This window comes from Corvus hawaiiensis, chromosome 2, assembly GCF_020740725.1.
Source record: "Corvus hawaiiensis isolate bCorHaw1 chromosome 2, bCorHaw1.pri.cur, whole genome shotgun sequence".
Classification (NCBI taxonomy): domain Eukaryota; kingdom Metazoa; phylum Chordata; class Aves; order Passeriformes; family Corvidae; genus Corvus; species Corvus hawaiiensis.
The window spans coordinates 61,637,496-61,655,935 of NC_063214.1; the positions used below are offsets into that span (position 1 = coordinate 61,637,496).

Genomic DNA, 18,440 nt, shown 5'->3' on the forward strand with positions numbered 1-18,440 from the left:
CAATGAGGTCTCCTATCAGTCTCCTCTTCTCCAGGCTGAACAAGCCAGGTGATGTCAGCCACTCTTCATATGGCTCCCCCTCATCACCATGGGTGGCCCACATTAAAAAGGTGTGGCAAAAATGTTGGTGACTTGTCATGATCCCCATTAGCTGTTCCCCACTGAGAAAGAGTGAGCTTGGAACTGCAGTAGAGGAAAGGGGAAGGGAGATGATACTTAGTAAAATAGTCTTCCTTACTTTTAAACTTAAAGAGATAGGCAAAACACTGGGATAGCCAAAGTCTAGATTTGAGTCCCTGCAGTGCTTGTGTCTGTTGTTCAGTGACTTTAATTTATGTAAGAGCTTCCAGAGTCAGGACCAGGGCTCTAAGCTATTGTAGAACTTTCTTTTGGACTGCATTTGAATGCTTCAGGCTGGAGAGGGTGCAGTACTCATTGGTGCATTTGAAATGAAAATTCAGCAAGGGCCAAAAAAGGAGCTAAAGCCTTAGACAGCTGCTTAATTCTTAGCTTCCCTCAGCTCTGTTTGGAGCCATTCCACTTCTGAGCTCTTGCGCAATCAAAGAAGGGTGCTTACCTCTAGCATGGTGAGTGGGAACTGCTTGGTTCTGCTTGCCCTTAGAACCAGGGATGAATCCTTGTCCACCTTGTATGTGGCAGTACTGCTGTTGCCTGTGTCCCACTTTCTGGCAAGCTATTGGAACACTGTATTGCTCCAATTGTATTGTTGCATAAAGTGTATTGTATTGTTGCATTGAACAATCACCGGCTTACTACCTTTTGCCAATATTTTAGGGAAAAATGGAGGGCTGATTATTTAGAGTCCAGAAGCAACAGAAAGACCCATGTGCAGGCATGTATGTCAAGCTGTGAATCCCAATCTCTGCATGCTAGTCAAACCCTTCAGTTTAGGAGGAAGTCAGCTATAATCCTTTCTTCACTGCTTCCTGTTTGTTACTGCAGGTGATTCTACTCTGGCTGTTATAAATCTAGTCAGAACTTGGGGATTCTCAGTCCTGTGAGATGAGTAGTAACAGCTGGGTATGCTGGAAGAGTACGGCATTTGAGTGCAAAGCTAGAGTCATAGCTGACTGAAAGGAGAACTACTGCATGTGTTGGAGGACTTTTAGTTGTCTCTTAATTTGGGCAAGCTGCTTCTCCAGCATCTCTCTTTCTGATTCCAGCATTGGACTTCCAAACATTTGACTTCTTTCGTGATGCTAGAGATAGGCAACTGTAGGTTGGATCCTCTTGGATGGAATAGGCCAAAGGACAGATCTACGAGAGGATTGGATCTTTGTTTGATCTTGTTTGTGGGCTCTCTACTTTCTACATCTCACTTCTGAGAAAAGCACAAACACAAGAGACAGTTCGAAAACTTGGCCTCAGCTTTTGGAAAGGAGGTGTAATCACAGTGCTGTGGCAAAACTGTACCCCTGTGCAGCAGTCTTACTCCAGTAATCCTCTCCATCTTCATGCATGCACTACAGTGCAGTGCAGGTGGTGTTATCTTTAGCAACAGTAATGGGAAAAACATCATTTTACTAGAGTCATCTTAGTTTCATGGTCTTAATACTTGTGAACTCATTTATGGGACCCAAACTCTTGAAAGAAAATAAACTTTGGGTTTGTTTCTAGTCTAAACCTCATTTTCCTGTGTTTTGAGTATTGTGCTGTTTTTCAGTGTGACCACTGCTGTGTTGGTGCTTGCCCATTTCCTCACTGCAAACTAGATTTCACTTTTGATTTCCATGAGAAAGTGCACAGGGCATGCCCTGCAATTTAATTCAAGCCTATGGTTGCAGAAAGATAGATAAGACAGGCAGGTCCTAGTGAAGAGGCCATTAAGTAAAATGGCCAGATGCTTTAGGTTTGTTGAAATCCAGAGCAAGAAGTGCTTGAGACCACTCAAACTTTGGAAAGGTGCCGGGTTCTGCAGCCATATGTTCAGGAAGTGCAGGAAGGGCCCACTGGCATGAATATCTAATTTTGTACCTCCAGCAGATACTGTTCCAGGCTGCATGAAAATTCAGGAAAATCATCACACCTAGAAGTGTTTTCTCACTGATAGTGATGTCATGGTGCTGTTTTGCCTTTTCTTTTATACTCCTTTTATACTTTTTTATAGCTTTTGCATTCTTAGTGGTTTTTTGCCTACATTCTTGGACTTATTTGTCAAGCTATGAGACTAAACATTTTAGAAGCTTCATAGGTAGGGATCAGAATGCCCCAGACACCAAGGTCCTCTCCAGAACGCATTCTGTAAACTAAGATAGAACCATCCAGGGGAAAGTTCCTGGGGAAGGGGAGCTCACTTGAGCCCCTCATTGGGGAATCTTTGATAGATATGCTAATTAGTAAGACCTATAATGTTACACCAGATCTTTTGGGGGTGTGCATTGAGGTGTGCATTGAGGTGCATTCCACTTGGACGTGGTGCACCTAATGCAGAGGTAAAATCCCTTTTTCCCTTCTAACCGTGTTTGACTCTTGATTTTCAGACTAGGAAAAGGCATCAATAGTTCTACAGGCAAATGTGCTAAGGTTTTAATTTCAGTTAATCAGCAATGGTGGCTGGAATGGGGTTCTACATTGGGCTTAATTTCCACAGCTCCCAACAGCTTAAGGTTGTAATAGCAGCAATAAAAGAAAAAACAGGAAAAAGTGATATTAATTAAATGTAAAATGTCCAGGTACCTGATCTACTGAAAAGCAGCCTAGAGTAGTTAGTAAACACAAACACATTTGAGGCTTCTTTTTGAACCCATAGTCAGCCTCACCACAGCAGGCCTATGATTTAAACTTTAAGAACCTTAAATACTTTAAAGTATCTAACTATGTAAGAACTAAAAGGCTTATTTTCTTTATTTCAGGTGATACTGTCACTATTGGAGATGTGTCTCTTAAACTCAAAACACCGAAGAACCCAGAACTTGTTCCTCAGAACTACAGTAAGAATCTGCTTTCCTTTTGAAGGAATTTCAAGGCTTTATTAAAAAAATTTCTAGTCACTCAATCACCTCACTGACTTTACTGAAATGATCTAAGAAGTATATTTTGAAAAAGCATGCAATTTGGCGTAGACTGTCTTTGCTTAGTTCATTATTACATCTCTAGTTCAGCTGGTTGTATAGGAATCTTAACTTTGAATATAACTTGTCCCATTGGTCAATGGGACAGTAAAAGAATCATTTGTATATGTCTCATGTTTTTGTTCAAAAGGGTTCTTATCCAAGGATTGCTTCTAAAAATAATCTCAAGCTGTTTGGTCATAAAACTGTGGCTGTTACGAATTATCATTCAGTTGCAATATGATTGTATGTCCTATGAGTTTGCAGATGTATGGTGTTTTCCTACTGTGATATTTAGTATTCCCAGATTATCACATAATTGTTGTCAGCAAACATACAGATCTTTGCAATCCATCAAGTTAATGAGAAGTCAGTTGCATAGTCATGAAAAATGCTGTCAGATGGAAAATACGCAGCCAATTATGCACATCAACAAGGCACATACATTTACCTAAAATTGATTCACATTATCTTTTGATACCTTATTACAAATGTCACTGGTTTGCAGCTATCCTTATTTCCTGACTGTTCATGGAGAATACGTGCTTCTTGAGCTTTTCCTTTTGCACCATGGATCAGAGGTGAATCATGTTCGCATTGTGGCTTTTCCCAGTATACAGGCCAGATGTTTTCTGAGGATCCAAAATGATCAGTTGCCATTTGTTCTGTACTTTCACATGTAGGCTGCTGGATATCCAGAATGCAAGTTTAAAAACATCCACTAATAACTCATTTTTCCATTCAGATAAATTTGCAGACCAAAACCAAGCACACATGGCATTCTAAAAGGGTATGCAAGTCTTATATTACAGTTTACACAGGGACAAGCACTGAGAACTCCCAATGATGGTCATTGCACAGTTCTACAGGTGGAAAGTGGGTGTAATCATTCACTTCAAGTGCATGTGCTTTCCAGGAGCATGTCTAAATCCATTCTATGGCATTTTGAATCAAGAAAACTCCTGGGGCACTGGTCTTTTTTTTTTTGTTTGGGGTGTTTTGTTTATTTTTTTGTTTGGTGTGTTTTGTTTATTTTTTTAGAAGGATGGCACTGATAGTATCAATGATAGACTTGCCATTGCACAGCTGGCAATATAAAAAATTTATATTGTTTTCTTAGGCAATAGTGCTGCAGTTCGTCAGACAGGCTTTAGGTGGTCCTGCTTGAGCAGGACAGTTGGACAAGCTGATATCGAGAGGTCCCTTTCAACCTCAACCATTCTGTGTTTCTGTGATTCCTGATTTTGTAATAACTGGGATAGTAGACTCTGTTAATATTGACATATTTAGATTATTGTTTCTTACCTCTATTTTGTCATGCAACATTTCTTCTGAAATATGAGCCCTTTGAGAGGTGTAGCAGAAATACAGAATGATAGAACAGTTTCAGTTGGAAGGGGACCTTTAAAGGTCATTTAGTCCAATCCCCCTTCAATGAGCAGGGACATCTTCAGCTAGGTCAAGTTGCTGTGGGAGCAAGAGGAAGATTTTGTTTGCTTTCACTATTTGACTAGTGAAATCTGCGAGTAGTCTGGTGGGCCAGATCACTGATCTAAATCTGGATTGTGGGCTGCTGAAGTCTCAAAACTCAGTAGGCATCATACTGTCACTTTCCTACCAGGTGATCTAAAGTACCAAAAATTTCCAGTGCCATGTGCCAGCCATTGCTGTTACAGGGTAGCCTATGAGGAAAGGGTTTCTCTTTTAGACTGTAATGTCACTTCGCATTCCTCGTGAGTTTCCTGGGAATGCAGCCAAACAGTTGAGAAATGCTGCATTGTATTGCTTTTCACAGCTCCTTAAATAATAGATTTTCACTTTTCATCCTTTAATTTTTATGCTTTTTCTCTCATTTTGATCATGAAGGCCATCAGCTGTCTATGCTAATGACTGATGTGATCCATTTCACTTATTTATAATTCTGGTAGATTGATCTGCTTTCTGGTTTTCTGTGCTGTACCAAATGTGTTAATTTTAACAATGCTTTCTGAGCCATTATTACATATTTTGTTCAACTCGCACTTTTCAGCAAGCTAAATGTTAGTTCTAAGTTACTCTAACAGCATCTCTTTCAGTTCTTTGGACTGAGAAGGTAAGAGAATTATGAAAGCATTTGGTAGAATCAAAGGAGAGATTTTTCTAGTTAATGATTATAAGAAGGAAAAAGTCGTTGAAAACTGATAGCAAAAAGGTTTCTAAACATGGAGCTTGTACAGAATAATGACATTTTAGCTAAAATCTGATACCATGTAATAATAACATTATTATTATTGTTAATCTGATACCAAGTAATAGTAACGCTTATTAGAACACATATTATTAGTTGTTTCTCTCTTTTTAATTTTTAATAATCATGACTGAAAGGAGCCTGTGTCATGCTTGGGATACTGTTGTTCATCAGTAGTCATGTACTGGAAGTAGGATTACTTAAGGTATAAAATTTTGCTTGTAAACTTAGTTATCAAATGAGTTAAAATTAAGTAACATAGAATACTGATGTATTTCATAGCAGGAAATCTATTTCAAATACTTCATTGCAGTTTCTTTGTGTATTTAAACGTAGGAATTTTTTTAACCCTTAGTGTTTAAGTTCTTTGGTTATCTTACTATGGAGAACAAAGATATATTCCTGTAGTGGAGTTAAATAGATTGTATTGACTTCATGTTGATTATCATCTTGTTGTGAGATATTTAGAGAGTGTATGTGTATCACTTAACATTTTTTTTCTTCTTTTAAGAGTACTTCTTGTTTTGCTGGGTGAATGACTGCTGTAGATACAAGTTGTTTTGATGTAAACCAAATGGAAGTAATTGTATGTTTAGACTAATTTATAAACTAAAACATCATATATTTTGAAAATTTATTTTAGTAATTAATATTAAATGTGAATGATAAATGTACTTACCTGATTTCTTTTAAACTAAGACTAGAAATAATTAGATCATTTGCTTAAGCGGGAAATATCCCTGAGAAGGTCTCTGACATTGTAATGTTTGTAGTGGAGTAAGAACTAGTTGGGGGGAATTGAAGCGATTACAGTTCATTTACTAGTATTGCAGTATTGTTTTCTAGCTCATAATTTGTGTGAAGTAGAATGTTTCTGCTTTTGTTCTTCTGCCAGAAGATAAAAGCCATGTTAAAATGTGGTGATGTTGGAAGTGTGTATCTAAAATTTGCAGCAAATTTTATATATATTATAACATACTCTAAACTCAGCATTATTTTCTAGGCTTAACAATTGCCTTAAAAATCTGAAAAAATTGTAACAGAATAAAGAATGTAAATGTCCTAAGTACCTACAAAACTTTACAGTTGTCATTTTGTCACATAGATACCAAAATATTTATTTCTTTGTCTTACCAAATTAGACTGATTTTTAACTCCTTTATTGCACCTTATTACATTTTGCAGAAATTGATAGGATGTGTTTCCATGTCTTTGCTTTTCAGGTTTTTTGCTAGGTACTTGGCAAGTTCTCTACAAAATGCTCCATTTTGTGTGTTAATATGAAATATTAATTTGTTTTGCTGTTGTTGTCAAATGGCTTTTTCTTGAAAGACAATAATTAAAGGTACATAAAATATGAGTTATTTTTGTAAGTGACAAGTAAAAATGAGTCATGCACAAGGGAATTTTATTAATGGGATTTTTATCATAACTGTGTCTGACACATTCTAGAAAGAGGGCACTTATTTTTTACTGCTTGTTCTTTCATCAGTAAAAATAAGCCCTACATTTTTAAAGTCTCACCATGTCTGAAAGCACAATTGTTTCTTTAATTATACTTTGGAGAAACTTTGTATGACTTTCTGTGATAGTTTAGATCTGAAACTGAATTGCAAGAATGCACCTTTTTTTTTTAGTTCATGACAGTGTACTAATTTCCTTAATGGTTTCTGGAAATGTTACGAAAGTGATAATGTAGTTGACATTTTATCTATTTATTAATCTTGACAAAACGATTCCTAACACAGCTCTTCCAGGACATTTTGTTCAATGATGTCAAATCCTCATTAGGGCAGGAAAAGGGATGTTCTTTTGCATCTGGGCTTCGCTGCTCTGAGAAGGTGCAAGTGCGTTTGAGAGATATTACATGCAACTGCATTGAATTGTGGAAGATTAATTTCAAACAGTGTCGTTTTGTGCCAGCTGTCCTCAGTCTGAGCACCCTCCCCAATGTGTGATCAAAAGTGACGTGTGTATTCAAAGGATTAAGTGATGAATTCTGTTACTTTTTTTCAGTTGAAATACATGAAACAGTAATTATTGTGAGGAATTCAAACGGAATATTCATGCATGTAATAATCTCTATGTCCTCACAGAATGGTATGTGCCACATATGGAAGCTAGTACAGGTGTATGTTCAGTTTTTGCTCTTAAGTGTGCTCAGATTTTCACTGGAATGTGTGCTTGTTCTTTTTTTATGTTAACTTTACATCTGAGTGCCAGAATGCAACACTTTCTAGAGACAGGTTGTATTGCAGGATGACTGTAATTTCATGCTTACAAAAATTTTAGTCATTACATTTCTTTACTCTTAACCTCAGGGAAGTTGTCTGCTGTCAGAGATGATGATTATTTCAACAGTTTGAGTTTTTATGTACACTTCCAACTGTTCTGCTATTTGGGTGTTAACACCTCATCCAGAATCTGAAACAGTGGGCTTTTTGTCAGTAGAGCTCTGGACTTCTTACATCATTATCCCCATTTTGTCTGTGCTGAGAATGAGGCACAGGCATACATGCGAACATGGAAACCTACAGAGAAGGTCTGGATGGAGCTCAGAGAGTTGTCTGTACTGTTCCTTGGGCTTCAAAACAAGATCAGTCAACTCTGAACCACTCCTGAGAGATGGTTGTCCTCCATGTTCTTAAAACATGCTGGTGATGTAGGAATCAAAACCTCTCTGCACACTTTGCTCCAGTAATTAATGATTCTTTTGTGACAAAACTTGTTGAAATGCTTCATTTAGGTTTTTGGGACATACTTTTAGTTCCCAGAGGTTTATTCTATCTAGCATAACCTTGATGTAGAGAACTTTTTTCATTCATGGTAGTTCTGTCTTGCGTATTTGAAAACCATTATTTATTTTCTATATGTATCTTATGATAATTTTTCTTTCTTTTTATTTTGGATTCTCGTATACTTTTTGGTGCTGGCCTGAGCTGTTGTGCTCAAAATGCAGACATACTGTGTCCCTCCAGTTGGAGTCTGAGCTATGGATGACTGCTCTGATTATGTATTTCTCTGAGTAGTACATCCAGCTAAGAATAGTTTCACTTATTCCATGTTTATGTGTCATTAGGAGAAACTTAGTCTTCAGAATCCCATTCAGGGTTTCCTCCAGAAAGCTATTTGGTTTTACATGTTTCCTTTATATTATCTTTTAATTTATTCTCACATGGAGAAATATGATTTCTCTGTGTTGAACTAATACCTTTCTGTGAAGTAATCAACTCAGAGGAATTGATAAATGAGTTTATGGTCTCATCCAAGAAGTAACTTCCCCCTTTCTAAGCCCCTGTAAAGACTTGCAACTTGTTTCCTTAAAACCACAAGACCAAAAATTTTTTGGAATGAAGACTGTTTCCATGAAAAATTTATGAGGAGAAGCAGTATTCCAGTGAAAACTGTCTGTGATGTAACCCGCTGTGAGACTGAAAACTCTTTGGGTTCTGTGCATCAGCATAAAATGGGACGAGCAGCAATGCTTTATTTGCTAAATGGCAGCAGCTGAAAGCGGACCACATAGGAGTGCCTCTCTCTCCACCTTGGCCATGCTGCCTCCTTCACCCTGTCCTGGCCAATTCACTCTCTTTCCTCATTGTCCCCCAGCCTGAACAAGCTGTGAAATGAGTCTCAGTGAGTTCATTTGAAAAATCAAATTGAAAAATCCCCCTTTTGAAATGTATTTATGTTTTTAGACAAAGACCTTCTTCCTTGTCCCCTTCTCCCTTAGCTGTATTTACGGCAGCTGCTCCTTGTGCTGGATGTACCGCAGACTGCCATGGACAGCTAAAGGACCCCTCGGTATTCAGATGAGGGGGGACATCTTGTTCCTGTCCTTAATTTTTAGCACTCCTGAAACAAGGAGCCATTTTCAGACAATGAGCATGCTTTGTACTCAAGGTTCAGGGTATGCAGAGGTTTTTTTTTATTCTGCTGAAAATTAGGTATGTTGATGTGTTCTAAGCACCTGTTGGTTATTATGTGATCAACCAGAGTCATACAGGGATGGGAGTTCTGCTGTATTTTGTATCACGTCTGGAATAGGTATTCTTGGGAATCAGTTCACCTGACGGTCTGAATAGTGGGAAGAGTTGCAGTCTTCTTCATTTATGGCATTTCTTCTGTAAGTGGGACACAAGGACTTGCCAGCAAATATTGTCTCGTATCTCCAACGAATCTTATGGCTTCAGTGAGTGTGCCAAGAATTCAAGTATGAGTGAACTGGAATATTTCCGAGGCTAGCATAGCTGTTTCAGTCTTGGCTTTGTCAAAAGCTGATTTGTGGATCAAACAAGAGCAGCTGCTGCGTTTGCTTCAAAATCTATCTAAAACATTTTCTACATTTTATTTGGGGATTTCTCTGTTCAGATTCAGCTGCTCACTTTACAGAATGTTTGTGCAGATTCTGCTAGGTGCTGTTCTCCTTATCACTTATTACAAATCAATAGAATGCACTTTTTCCGTCTGTCCTTGGTACACAGGAATAGCAAATTGTAGCACCAGCTACTCTCCTGTATGTGCCAGATGGTGTCTTAGAGAATACACTGCAGAGGCTTACTATGCACCATCCTGCAGATTAAGAGTATTGGGCCTGCTATTTAACTACTGCAAATCAGCAGAGTGCCACTAAACAGGTTGTGCAATCCCAGTTTGCATTAAATGCTATCTGACTCATCAGGTAATTAATAAATATTGCTGTAATATACATGCTTTCCTCAGTGAATTTGCCCTGTCTTCTAAATGTCATAGAAAATTATTATTCAGTACTTGTGGTAAAGTTGAAATACAGCTCTTGAATAGAGAGGAATTTTTTTCAAGTCATATTAGAGAACTTGAAAGCCTTGCAATGCAGAGACAGTACAAGTAGTCTAAATATATATAAATAATATACAAGATACTGAGTATGTGCTTCTGAGGTTGCTTTTGAAAAGCATCCTGTGCTTTGGAAACAGATTGTGCAGCACAGAGTACGTGTATGAGAAAATGTTACATTCTTCTGATTTTAAAAAGACTTTAAAAATAACTGGGAAGGTGTAGTAGGTTTAGTGTCTGGAACAATGTACAGATATTACATGTTAGAACTGAAGGAACTGACAAGTGGAAGCTGCTGTCATGACAGTTCACCTTAAGGAATGCTAGCTTGGAATCATTGGCATCATTTGTAACAGGCTTCCTTTGAGTGAGTTTGCAGATGTCAATGTGCTACTTTGTGATTGGAAACATGTATTATAATTGATCTAGGTATAATCTGTTTGTGAGGAGAATGATGTGAATGGAGAATCAAGGAAACCTTTTTCTACTAAATGTATTGATAAGGAATTGTCTTTCGTGTCCTTTTCTCAAAAAAAGCAGGAAATTCTCAGACACTAAGTTGTATTTTTTGTATTGCTATTTCAGAGTACATTTGGACTGTTTAACACAATAATGGCAATATAAGTGCCCTGAAATTCCTTAAGGTTTTCATGGGGATCACGCTTTATGATTTTACATTTTTTTGAATGCTGTACACTTGTGTTCTCTTTTACATGACGGGGTTTTTTTGGCAGATATTGCTGAACATTCTGAAGTCATTTGCTATTTATGGTACTGTTTTTAAGTGTGAGCTGAGTTTTTTTCTTGAGACCACCCTAAAAATGAAAAAGATAGCTACACATATTAATGAGAATTATGCCAGAGGCATTTGTAGTCAGGCTGTGTCAAAGCTGGTTTTGCCGTGCTTCTAATGCATGAATTTTGACATGAAAGAGTTCCAAGTGTATTTTTTCACTGTAAGCAAAGTACTTTTCTTTTTTTTTGAGAACAGCTACTATAGAAATACACTAGAGGCACATTGGCTTCATCCAGGTAGAAGTAATAACGAATGTGAGATCTGTCCTAAAATTTTAATGGTACCTTGAAAATAATACTTCTTCTTTGTTTGGTGCTTTTCAAATTTCCATACCTGTCCAGTAGCAAAGTTTGGACAGAGCACTTAGTCTGGTGTGATGTATTATGCTTTATTTCCCAAAGAATATATCTAATAGAAACTTCCCTAATTTCCTTGAAAACCTTGTAGAAAGGAACATGTTATTCCCTGCAAGGAATTGATTTGCACTTCGCCGGTTGTGTGTGGTGCGATGTGCATTGCTTTTGGAATACAGTACTTCAGTGAGGAAGAAGAAAACATTTTACATTCTGATGTCAGCACACCATATATGAAAGCTAATCCTGGGCACACTAATGACAGTTGTTCAGAAAACAAAACTAGACAATAAGGCAAAGCTGAAATACTTGTTTACAATTAATCTGATAATCCTAATGCATGGATTGCTCACCTGCATGTGTACGCTATTCCTGTTCACATTGGTGGTAAGGATATTGTGAATTTCTCTGGAAGTAGATGATTTCAAATGGATTCCCCAAGTGCCAGACCAAAGACCAAAACCTTCATTTAGTTTTTGTTAAAATTTTTCTTAATCCCCCTTTATGCTTGAAAAGTCTTCCTTGATTCTCATACAGTTATTTAATACTGTTTCTATGGTCTTACAAAAATGGATTTTAATTCTAGTTTGCAAAGATTCAGCAGTGAATCTTCAGAATTGAGTGGCACTCTTGCTTGCTGTCCTTAACTCTGCCCTGCACATGTTGGTTCCCCTGTCTCAGATGTAATACCGGGTCTTGTTTTTTTAAATGTTGGCTTCTAGTTGCACCTAGCAATTGCACTGGAAAAAGGTAAATAACCAAGTATTCATTTGTAGATTTTATTGCTTCATGCTCCTTTCTTGCTGCACTTCAGCATCCCAGTTACTGCCCTTGAGCCTCCAGCTTCAAACCTCATCATTAGTCTTGTCAGACTGTTCTGAAAGCAACCATACACATACATGCGTACATAAATCTCCCTCCTGACTTGCTTATGTTTGCCTTCTCCTCCTGCACTAGTGCTTTTTGCTTGTGGCTGAGAAAGAGCCAGGCTTTGCTGGGGGATATGGGAAAGACTTGTCTGGGGATAGGGTGATATGTGGCAATGAGAACAATGCCGCTCCTTCAGTGTGCTGTTTTTGTATGATGCTTTCCACTGCTGCCAACATTTGTATGCATGTGGTAAAAGTTTTAGTTTAATTATCATCAGGTTATTACTTTTTAAATTAATGCATATGATATTTCTTAATAGAAGTAAATAGATCTGCTTTGATTTGTTTTTTATTATGATTTTGGAAGCTGTACGGTATCAATGTAGTGGCATGACAAAGTTTGCATTTCCTTAATAATTTAATTCTGTGGTTTGCTGTGTGAAAATATAAACAGGAATGCAGTTGTCTTTTTAAAAAGTAAGAAATTAAGTTTGTCCCTGAATACTAATCTTAGTCTGGCGCAATCAGAGTTTTTTGAACTTTTTTTGAAGTTCATGGGAGCATTGGGATATAGGCTGGATAAATATTTTACAAAATGTTAATAATGTATGTATATTATATTAACTGGTGCTGAGGAGTCCACTCAACATTGAGTAATAGAAAACAGTCTTTATGTTGATCAGTTTAATGTGAAATACAAATCCGCAAGTTTTTTTTCCGGTTTATGTCGGTTGTTGTTTTTTTAAGGATGAAGTTGTGCAGAGTAAAAAGCAGTGGGTAAGATAGATGTATAAACTTCTATATGTAAATTAAATGATCTGTTATAAACTGTGTGTGGAATTCTCTGCTTTTCAGCTGCCCAGATTGGGGCAGTACAGCTTTGTGTCTTGTATTTTAATTTTGGAGATAAGCTCAAAGAAAGTGTTGAATGGCCAGGTATCTAACACTTTTCAAAATTTATTAATGTGTTCTTATCTTTGTGTTTCAAAGTGACAGAGTCTCTGGCCCAGTCTGTAGTCCACCATTTAAGATGGATAATGCAGAAAGATCTTCTTGGCCAAGACATCTTTCTTATTGGGCCTCCTGGGCCTCTCCGGCGATCTATTGCCATGCAGTATCTGGTGAGTATGTTGGTTTAAATGTGTTGGAGACGTAGTTATTAATGTCAGTCATTCTCATACTAGACAAATGGTAAAAGGTAGTCCTAGGAAATCTTACACAGCAAGCTACTTAGGAAGTAAATAAGTTTTTTTCATAAATTTGCTTTCCAAAGCTCAGATTTTGTTATAGACAAATAGGAAGTACAGACATTTTAGTACATGTTTTTCTGCTTAAACTCGAGGGGAAAAAAAATGAGTTGGAAAACTGTGTTACCATATGCTATCACAAATGGAGAAGCAGTTTGTTCTCGGCATTATGTATGTTAGAAGATTAAGTTATCTGCCTACTGCTACAGACAACAAATAGTTTTTGCTTCATTACATAAAAAAAGAAATGAAGGAAAGGATTTGGGAGAGAAGTGTTCTGAGTAACATTTGGGAACAGTTATTCTGAGTGATTAGAAAGAGTAGATGCATGTATGATCCTCTCTTGGAATGTGGGAAGGATGTGCCCACAGCCATCTGCATAAACCATGGCAGCATCATGTACAAAATTTCACGTTTAAAACATCAGTGCCCTTAAGTGATCAGGAGGAGGGGGATGTCTGCCCCAAAAAGTGATGTGGGTAGGACTTGGTCTGCCATGAGCTCTATCTGGAATCTGGTTGAGCAGAGGGATCACAAATGGAGGCATGTAAACAGTTGTCATAAAGATCAGCCATTTATTTAAAAATCAAAAGATACTAATTCAAACACTAGCTCTCTGAGGTAGAGCATAGAGTAGAAAGCTGTAAGATTTTGAACTTTATAAAGGAGAGAAAAGATTTCTTAATTCAGCAAACCAGATGCGATACTTAACAGTGTGATGCATTCCTTAAAATAAATGAGAAGAGTTTGATATAACCTGAAAAGAGGACTTGGAAAAACACCTGATATCCAGGCATGGGATATAGAATGTGCCTTGTTATTTATGCCACAGACTGTATGCACTTGAGATCTGTTAAAAAGGCTGCAACTGATTGAATGCCATGCCAAAAAATTATGTGAAGGCTGGACTTTCCATGTGAGCTGATACATGCTGTGGTGCCTTTAATGAATATATATAAGCCTGGAAAACTTCTATTTGCTGTTGCTGAAAGCTACTATGCATTCCTACACAGGGCTAATTGTTGAAAAACACTTTTTTTTTTTAATTAAAAGAAAGTACAACTGTTATCTACCTGCAACATAAAGGAATTGGTGGCTTTGTAACCCAATAGGCACTGAAAAAGTGGAAAGGAAATAGTTTTAATCGGGCTTTACATCTTAGTTTTATTTTTTTCATACAACTATAGTTGAAAGTTACCTGTTAAGAGAGGTCTGTTAAATCAATGACATTTTTAATTGAGGGGTAGGGGCTAAGAGAATTTCATTATGCATCTGTTTCCTAAACAGAATGAATGATAACCCAGAGATGGAAGTAGCAGAAATATCAGTTGTAAATGCATGGGGGAATTGCTTTATTCCTTTAAGATAGCAAATTCTAAGTATATCTCATATTGAATCAAAATAAGCAAAAGAATAACCCAAGGGTTCTCCTTTTTCAAATAGTCTGTAGTTTTACAGATGCGGAGTGCATCTCATGACAGCCAAGGAAGAGAGGATAAGAATAATATAGTTCATCAGTGTTCTGGCAGAGCATGTGCAGGTAATAATCATAGCTGTAAGTGTAAACACAGTATAAGTGTTACTGAATAGTGAGAGTTGAACATTTCAATCTTTTACAGAAAACTTCTGATTTTTATTTGTGATTTGTAGGTGCCGGTTCTTTTTCAGAGTCTGGAACCAGAAGATAAACCTACAGGGTGCTGCAGGTGTTCAATGGAAAGAGTATATAGCTGGTTATTATGTTTTTAGAATAGGTTTGGGGAATATAAAGTTTATTGAGCAGGAATTCAAACCGTTTTGTTTGAGGCAGAACACACTGTTAACATTTTTAAAGTAAGAGATATTAGATTTTGTTCAGTTATTTCAGATCACTATGCTGCTGCCTAGAGCACTTTTGTACAATTATACCATTAGGCCGATCCTTAAAGTTCACTTACTCGGGTTATAGTCTTATGTTTGCAATGACTTCAGACTGTTGTCCATAGGAGCTGACAAAGCGAGAGGTTGAATACATTGCGCTCTCAAGGGACACCACAGAAACTGACCTCAAACAGCGACGAGAGATCCGAGATGGCAGTGCTTTTTATCTTGACCAGGCAAGTTGCAGTTTCGCACCACCTAGTCATTATTCACAAGTAGTTTGAAGGAAGTCGTGGTTTATATGATGAAAAATCAGTATGTGGATTGACATGTTTTTAATCCGAGTAGAAAGTCTCTTGCACGATGATCTCATGATTATTGTAAATGTTATCTCTACCCAAATCTAAGATTACTCGGTCTCTTAAGAGTACTACAGGGTTGATTTAGATAGACCATTTTTGGTAAGAGTAAGATCCATTCTGTGCAAGTTAGATAAGCACTACCCTTGCTAGGTCTCTTCCTCAAAACTTGCAGCAAATTAGATGTATTCCTGAAATGAATCTTCTGACCTAGTTTAATTGTAAAAGAGTCTAGTTCATGTGTTTTATGGCTGCTCTGTATTGTGAAACCCAAGCACAGTAAAGGGAGGCAATTGTGAGATTGGATTTGAACCTCACTGCAGACATGGAATCAAATAATGATTTAAACACTCCTGCCATCAGTATTGCCCCAGACCAGTAGCTGATTTACTGTAGCCATAGAGTGACTTGGGTTAGGTAAAATTTCTCTTCATAAGTTATCAATGGCATGTTTCCTTTCTGATTATGCAGGTAAAATACACAATTCATATGCAATGTCTGTTTTCCTAGATACCTAAAATTTTTATAGAAGTTAGGTTTCTAGTTATATAGGGCGGGTGAGTTTCTGTGTTGTAGTAGGAACTTAAATGAGTTATCGAAAAGAGTTTTCAGTTGGTGGTGCTATAGAGGTTAATGATATCACCATTGTACAAATGTTTTGTGAGGGAAAACCAGAAAGCTTTGTTCCCTCTTTTAAAGAAACATTTTTCCTTTCTTTTTTTTTTTTAATTCCCAATGATCTCTTTTTAAGCCTACTAACTTTCAAGAAAATTTTAAATAGATTTTCTTGAAACCGCAATAAATGACTTTGGGCAATGGAATATCCTCAGAATGAAGAATTAACAGTTAATCTAAATATATTTTATTTTAGTTACTTCTAGGAATTCAAATTATTTTATGCTTACCTGGAAATGTGAGGATTGCACAATATGAGATAATTTGAAGTACTGTACTGTGTATTAGGGCTGTAAATGGCTTCTCATTTACCAGAAGGTGAGAGCATTTGTGTAGGTTGTGGGATTAACTCATGGACTAATGTCAGCTTCATGCCTGTCTGCTGTTATGGACAGCCTTAACCTCAAACTTGCTACAGGATAGTCAAGGTAATTTACCCATGGTGTAAGAGCATTAATTAACTAACATTTTTAAGAGCCACTGTATCGAGGACTGTAAGAAGCTCACCAAGACGGGAGATGGTCTTTTGCCACCATATTTGTCTGTAGACTGTGATCTCAGTGTAAGTATGAGGCAGCTGCACTTTGTATAAGCTATTTCGAGTCATCTCACTCCAGTATGAACACTCTGGGAAGATTTACTTTTTAAGGTCAAGGTCTAAGATGACCACCTTCCTCAGTGAGTTAGAAACTTTCAGTTGATAGGTTTTTGCCAGAATGCAGCACAGCAGTACTTCAGATCAAGACTTTCCTTTAGCAAGATACCAAAGTACTAAAATCAGTCGGAATTATGTCTTTCCTGAGCTCATATTTCACTCGTTGTATTTATAACCAATGTGTGTTTAAGCTCTGAATGGAACATAAGAAAATAAATAATTGGTATTTAGATGAACACTTTTAAAATACTGGAAACATGAAGGTGACTCTGATAGATAGTGGTGTTCCAGCTGAAGTTTTCTTATCCTATATTTCAGTTAAAGATACATAAAATATGGTACATAGTTAAGTTTAGAACTGTCATACATCTAACTATTCCGTTTTATATTGAGCTATAAAGTTTTGCAGATTACACAGGTGCCTGAATTTCAATGATTTCTTTTAATGATTTTGAGGTTTGCAGATGCTGTACTAATTCAGAGCATTACAGAAGCCAGATGCTACTCTTCTTTAAACTACAAACCATGAACTGAGAAAGGTATCAGTAGGAAGCCTTAATAAAATATTCCCTAAAGATCTTGGATTGCTCCAGTTGGCATAGCTGAGCCAAAGAGAAGGTGAATTCATGTGACTGAAGATAGCAGATTCTGCTTTTCAGATTTTCGTGCCATTTCCTTTCCTGTAGAATCTCATGCTTGCTCTTCGTGACAGCCAAGAGAAGACAGCAGAGCTTGAAAGTCTGGTTTCCAGAACTCCCATGTCTGAATTCTATGGGTTGAATAAAACTTATCTGTTGTTTAAGATATGAGGCTCTTTGTAAGCAAGTCATAAGATAGTAATATAGTTACTTTGCACTTTGAATAATCATATACTGTAACAAAACCTGGCATCTTGTGGCCAGAAAGAACTTTAATTTAGTGGATCATCAGGTTCGCAGACCTAGAAAGGTTTGCAAAGTTGTCTCTGAGCAATTGTTAAGATGTTGTAGTTGTTTATAGCTCCACATTTAATAGTGACAGATTAAATTATGTAAATTATTATCTCAGTGGTTTAAAAACATCAGCTATATTTTAACATGAAGTTACAGAATATGATTGCAGTTACTTATTTAAAATATATTTAGAAGGTGGTGATTTGGAAGCAGTTGTTGAAATTACATATTGAAATATATATTGAAGGGCCATCAAGTAATCTTGCATATCAGCATTGCTTAGTACTAGAGTGAATCCAGTGGGAGAATTGGAGTTGGGTAGTTAGAAGAGATACCTGATAAGGGAGGGGAAAAAAAATAGAAATATCTCAGAAATAGGAGATCATTAAATAAAGGTAAACACTGAATTGTCAAATTCACTGCCAATTAAAATAATGTAAAATAAAGAACTTATGATGAGGTAATGGTGAATTATTTAATTCATGTACTGACAGCAGAAAATTCTGTTTTCTTGTCTTTACTTTGGGCCATTAATTTTGGCTTTCAGCTGTTAATTCACTGTAAAATGTCTCAAAAATGTC

General features: G+C 37.0%; 1 protein-coding gene across 1 annotated transcript in view; it reads left to right on the forward strand.

Moving 5' to 3' along the window:
- The window catches only part of VWA8 (von Willebrand factor A domain containing 8), a 181,433-nt gene that overhangs the window by 10,688 nt on the left and 152,305 nt on the right, over positions 1 to 18,440 (forward strand). The window contains exons 2-4 of the mRNA XM_048295381.1: positions 2,874 to 2,951; positions 13,122 to 13,252; positions 15,364 to 15,474. Of these exons, the coding sequence (XP_048151338.1) occupies positions 2,874 to 2,951; positions 13,122 to 13,252; positions 15,364 to 15,474 (320 nt within the window). The remainder of the gene's footprint in view (positions 1 to 2,873; positions 2,952 to 13,121; positions 13,253 to 15,363; positions 15,475 to 18,440) is intronic.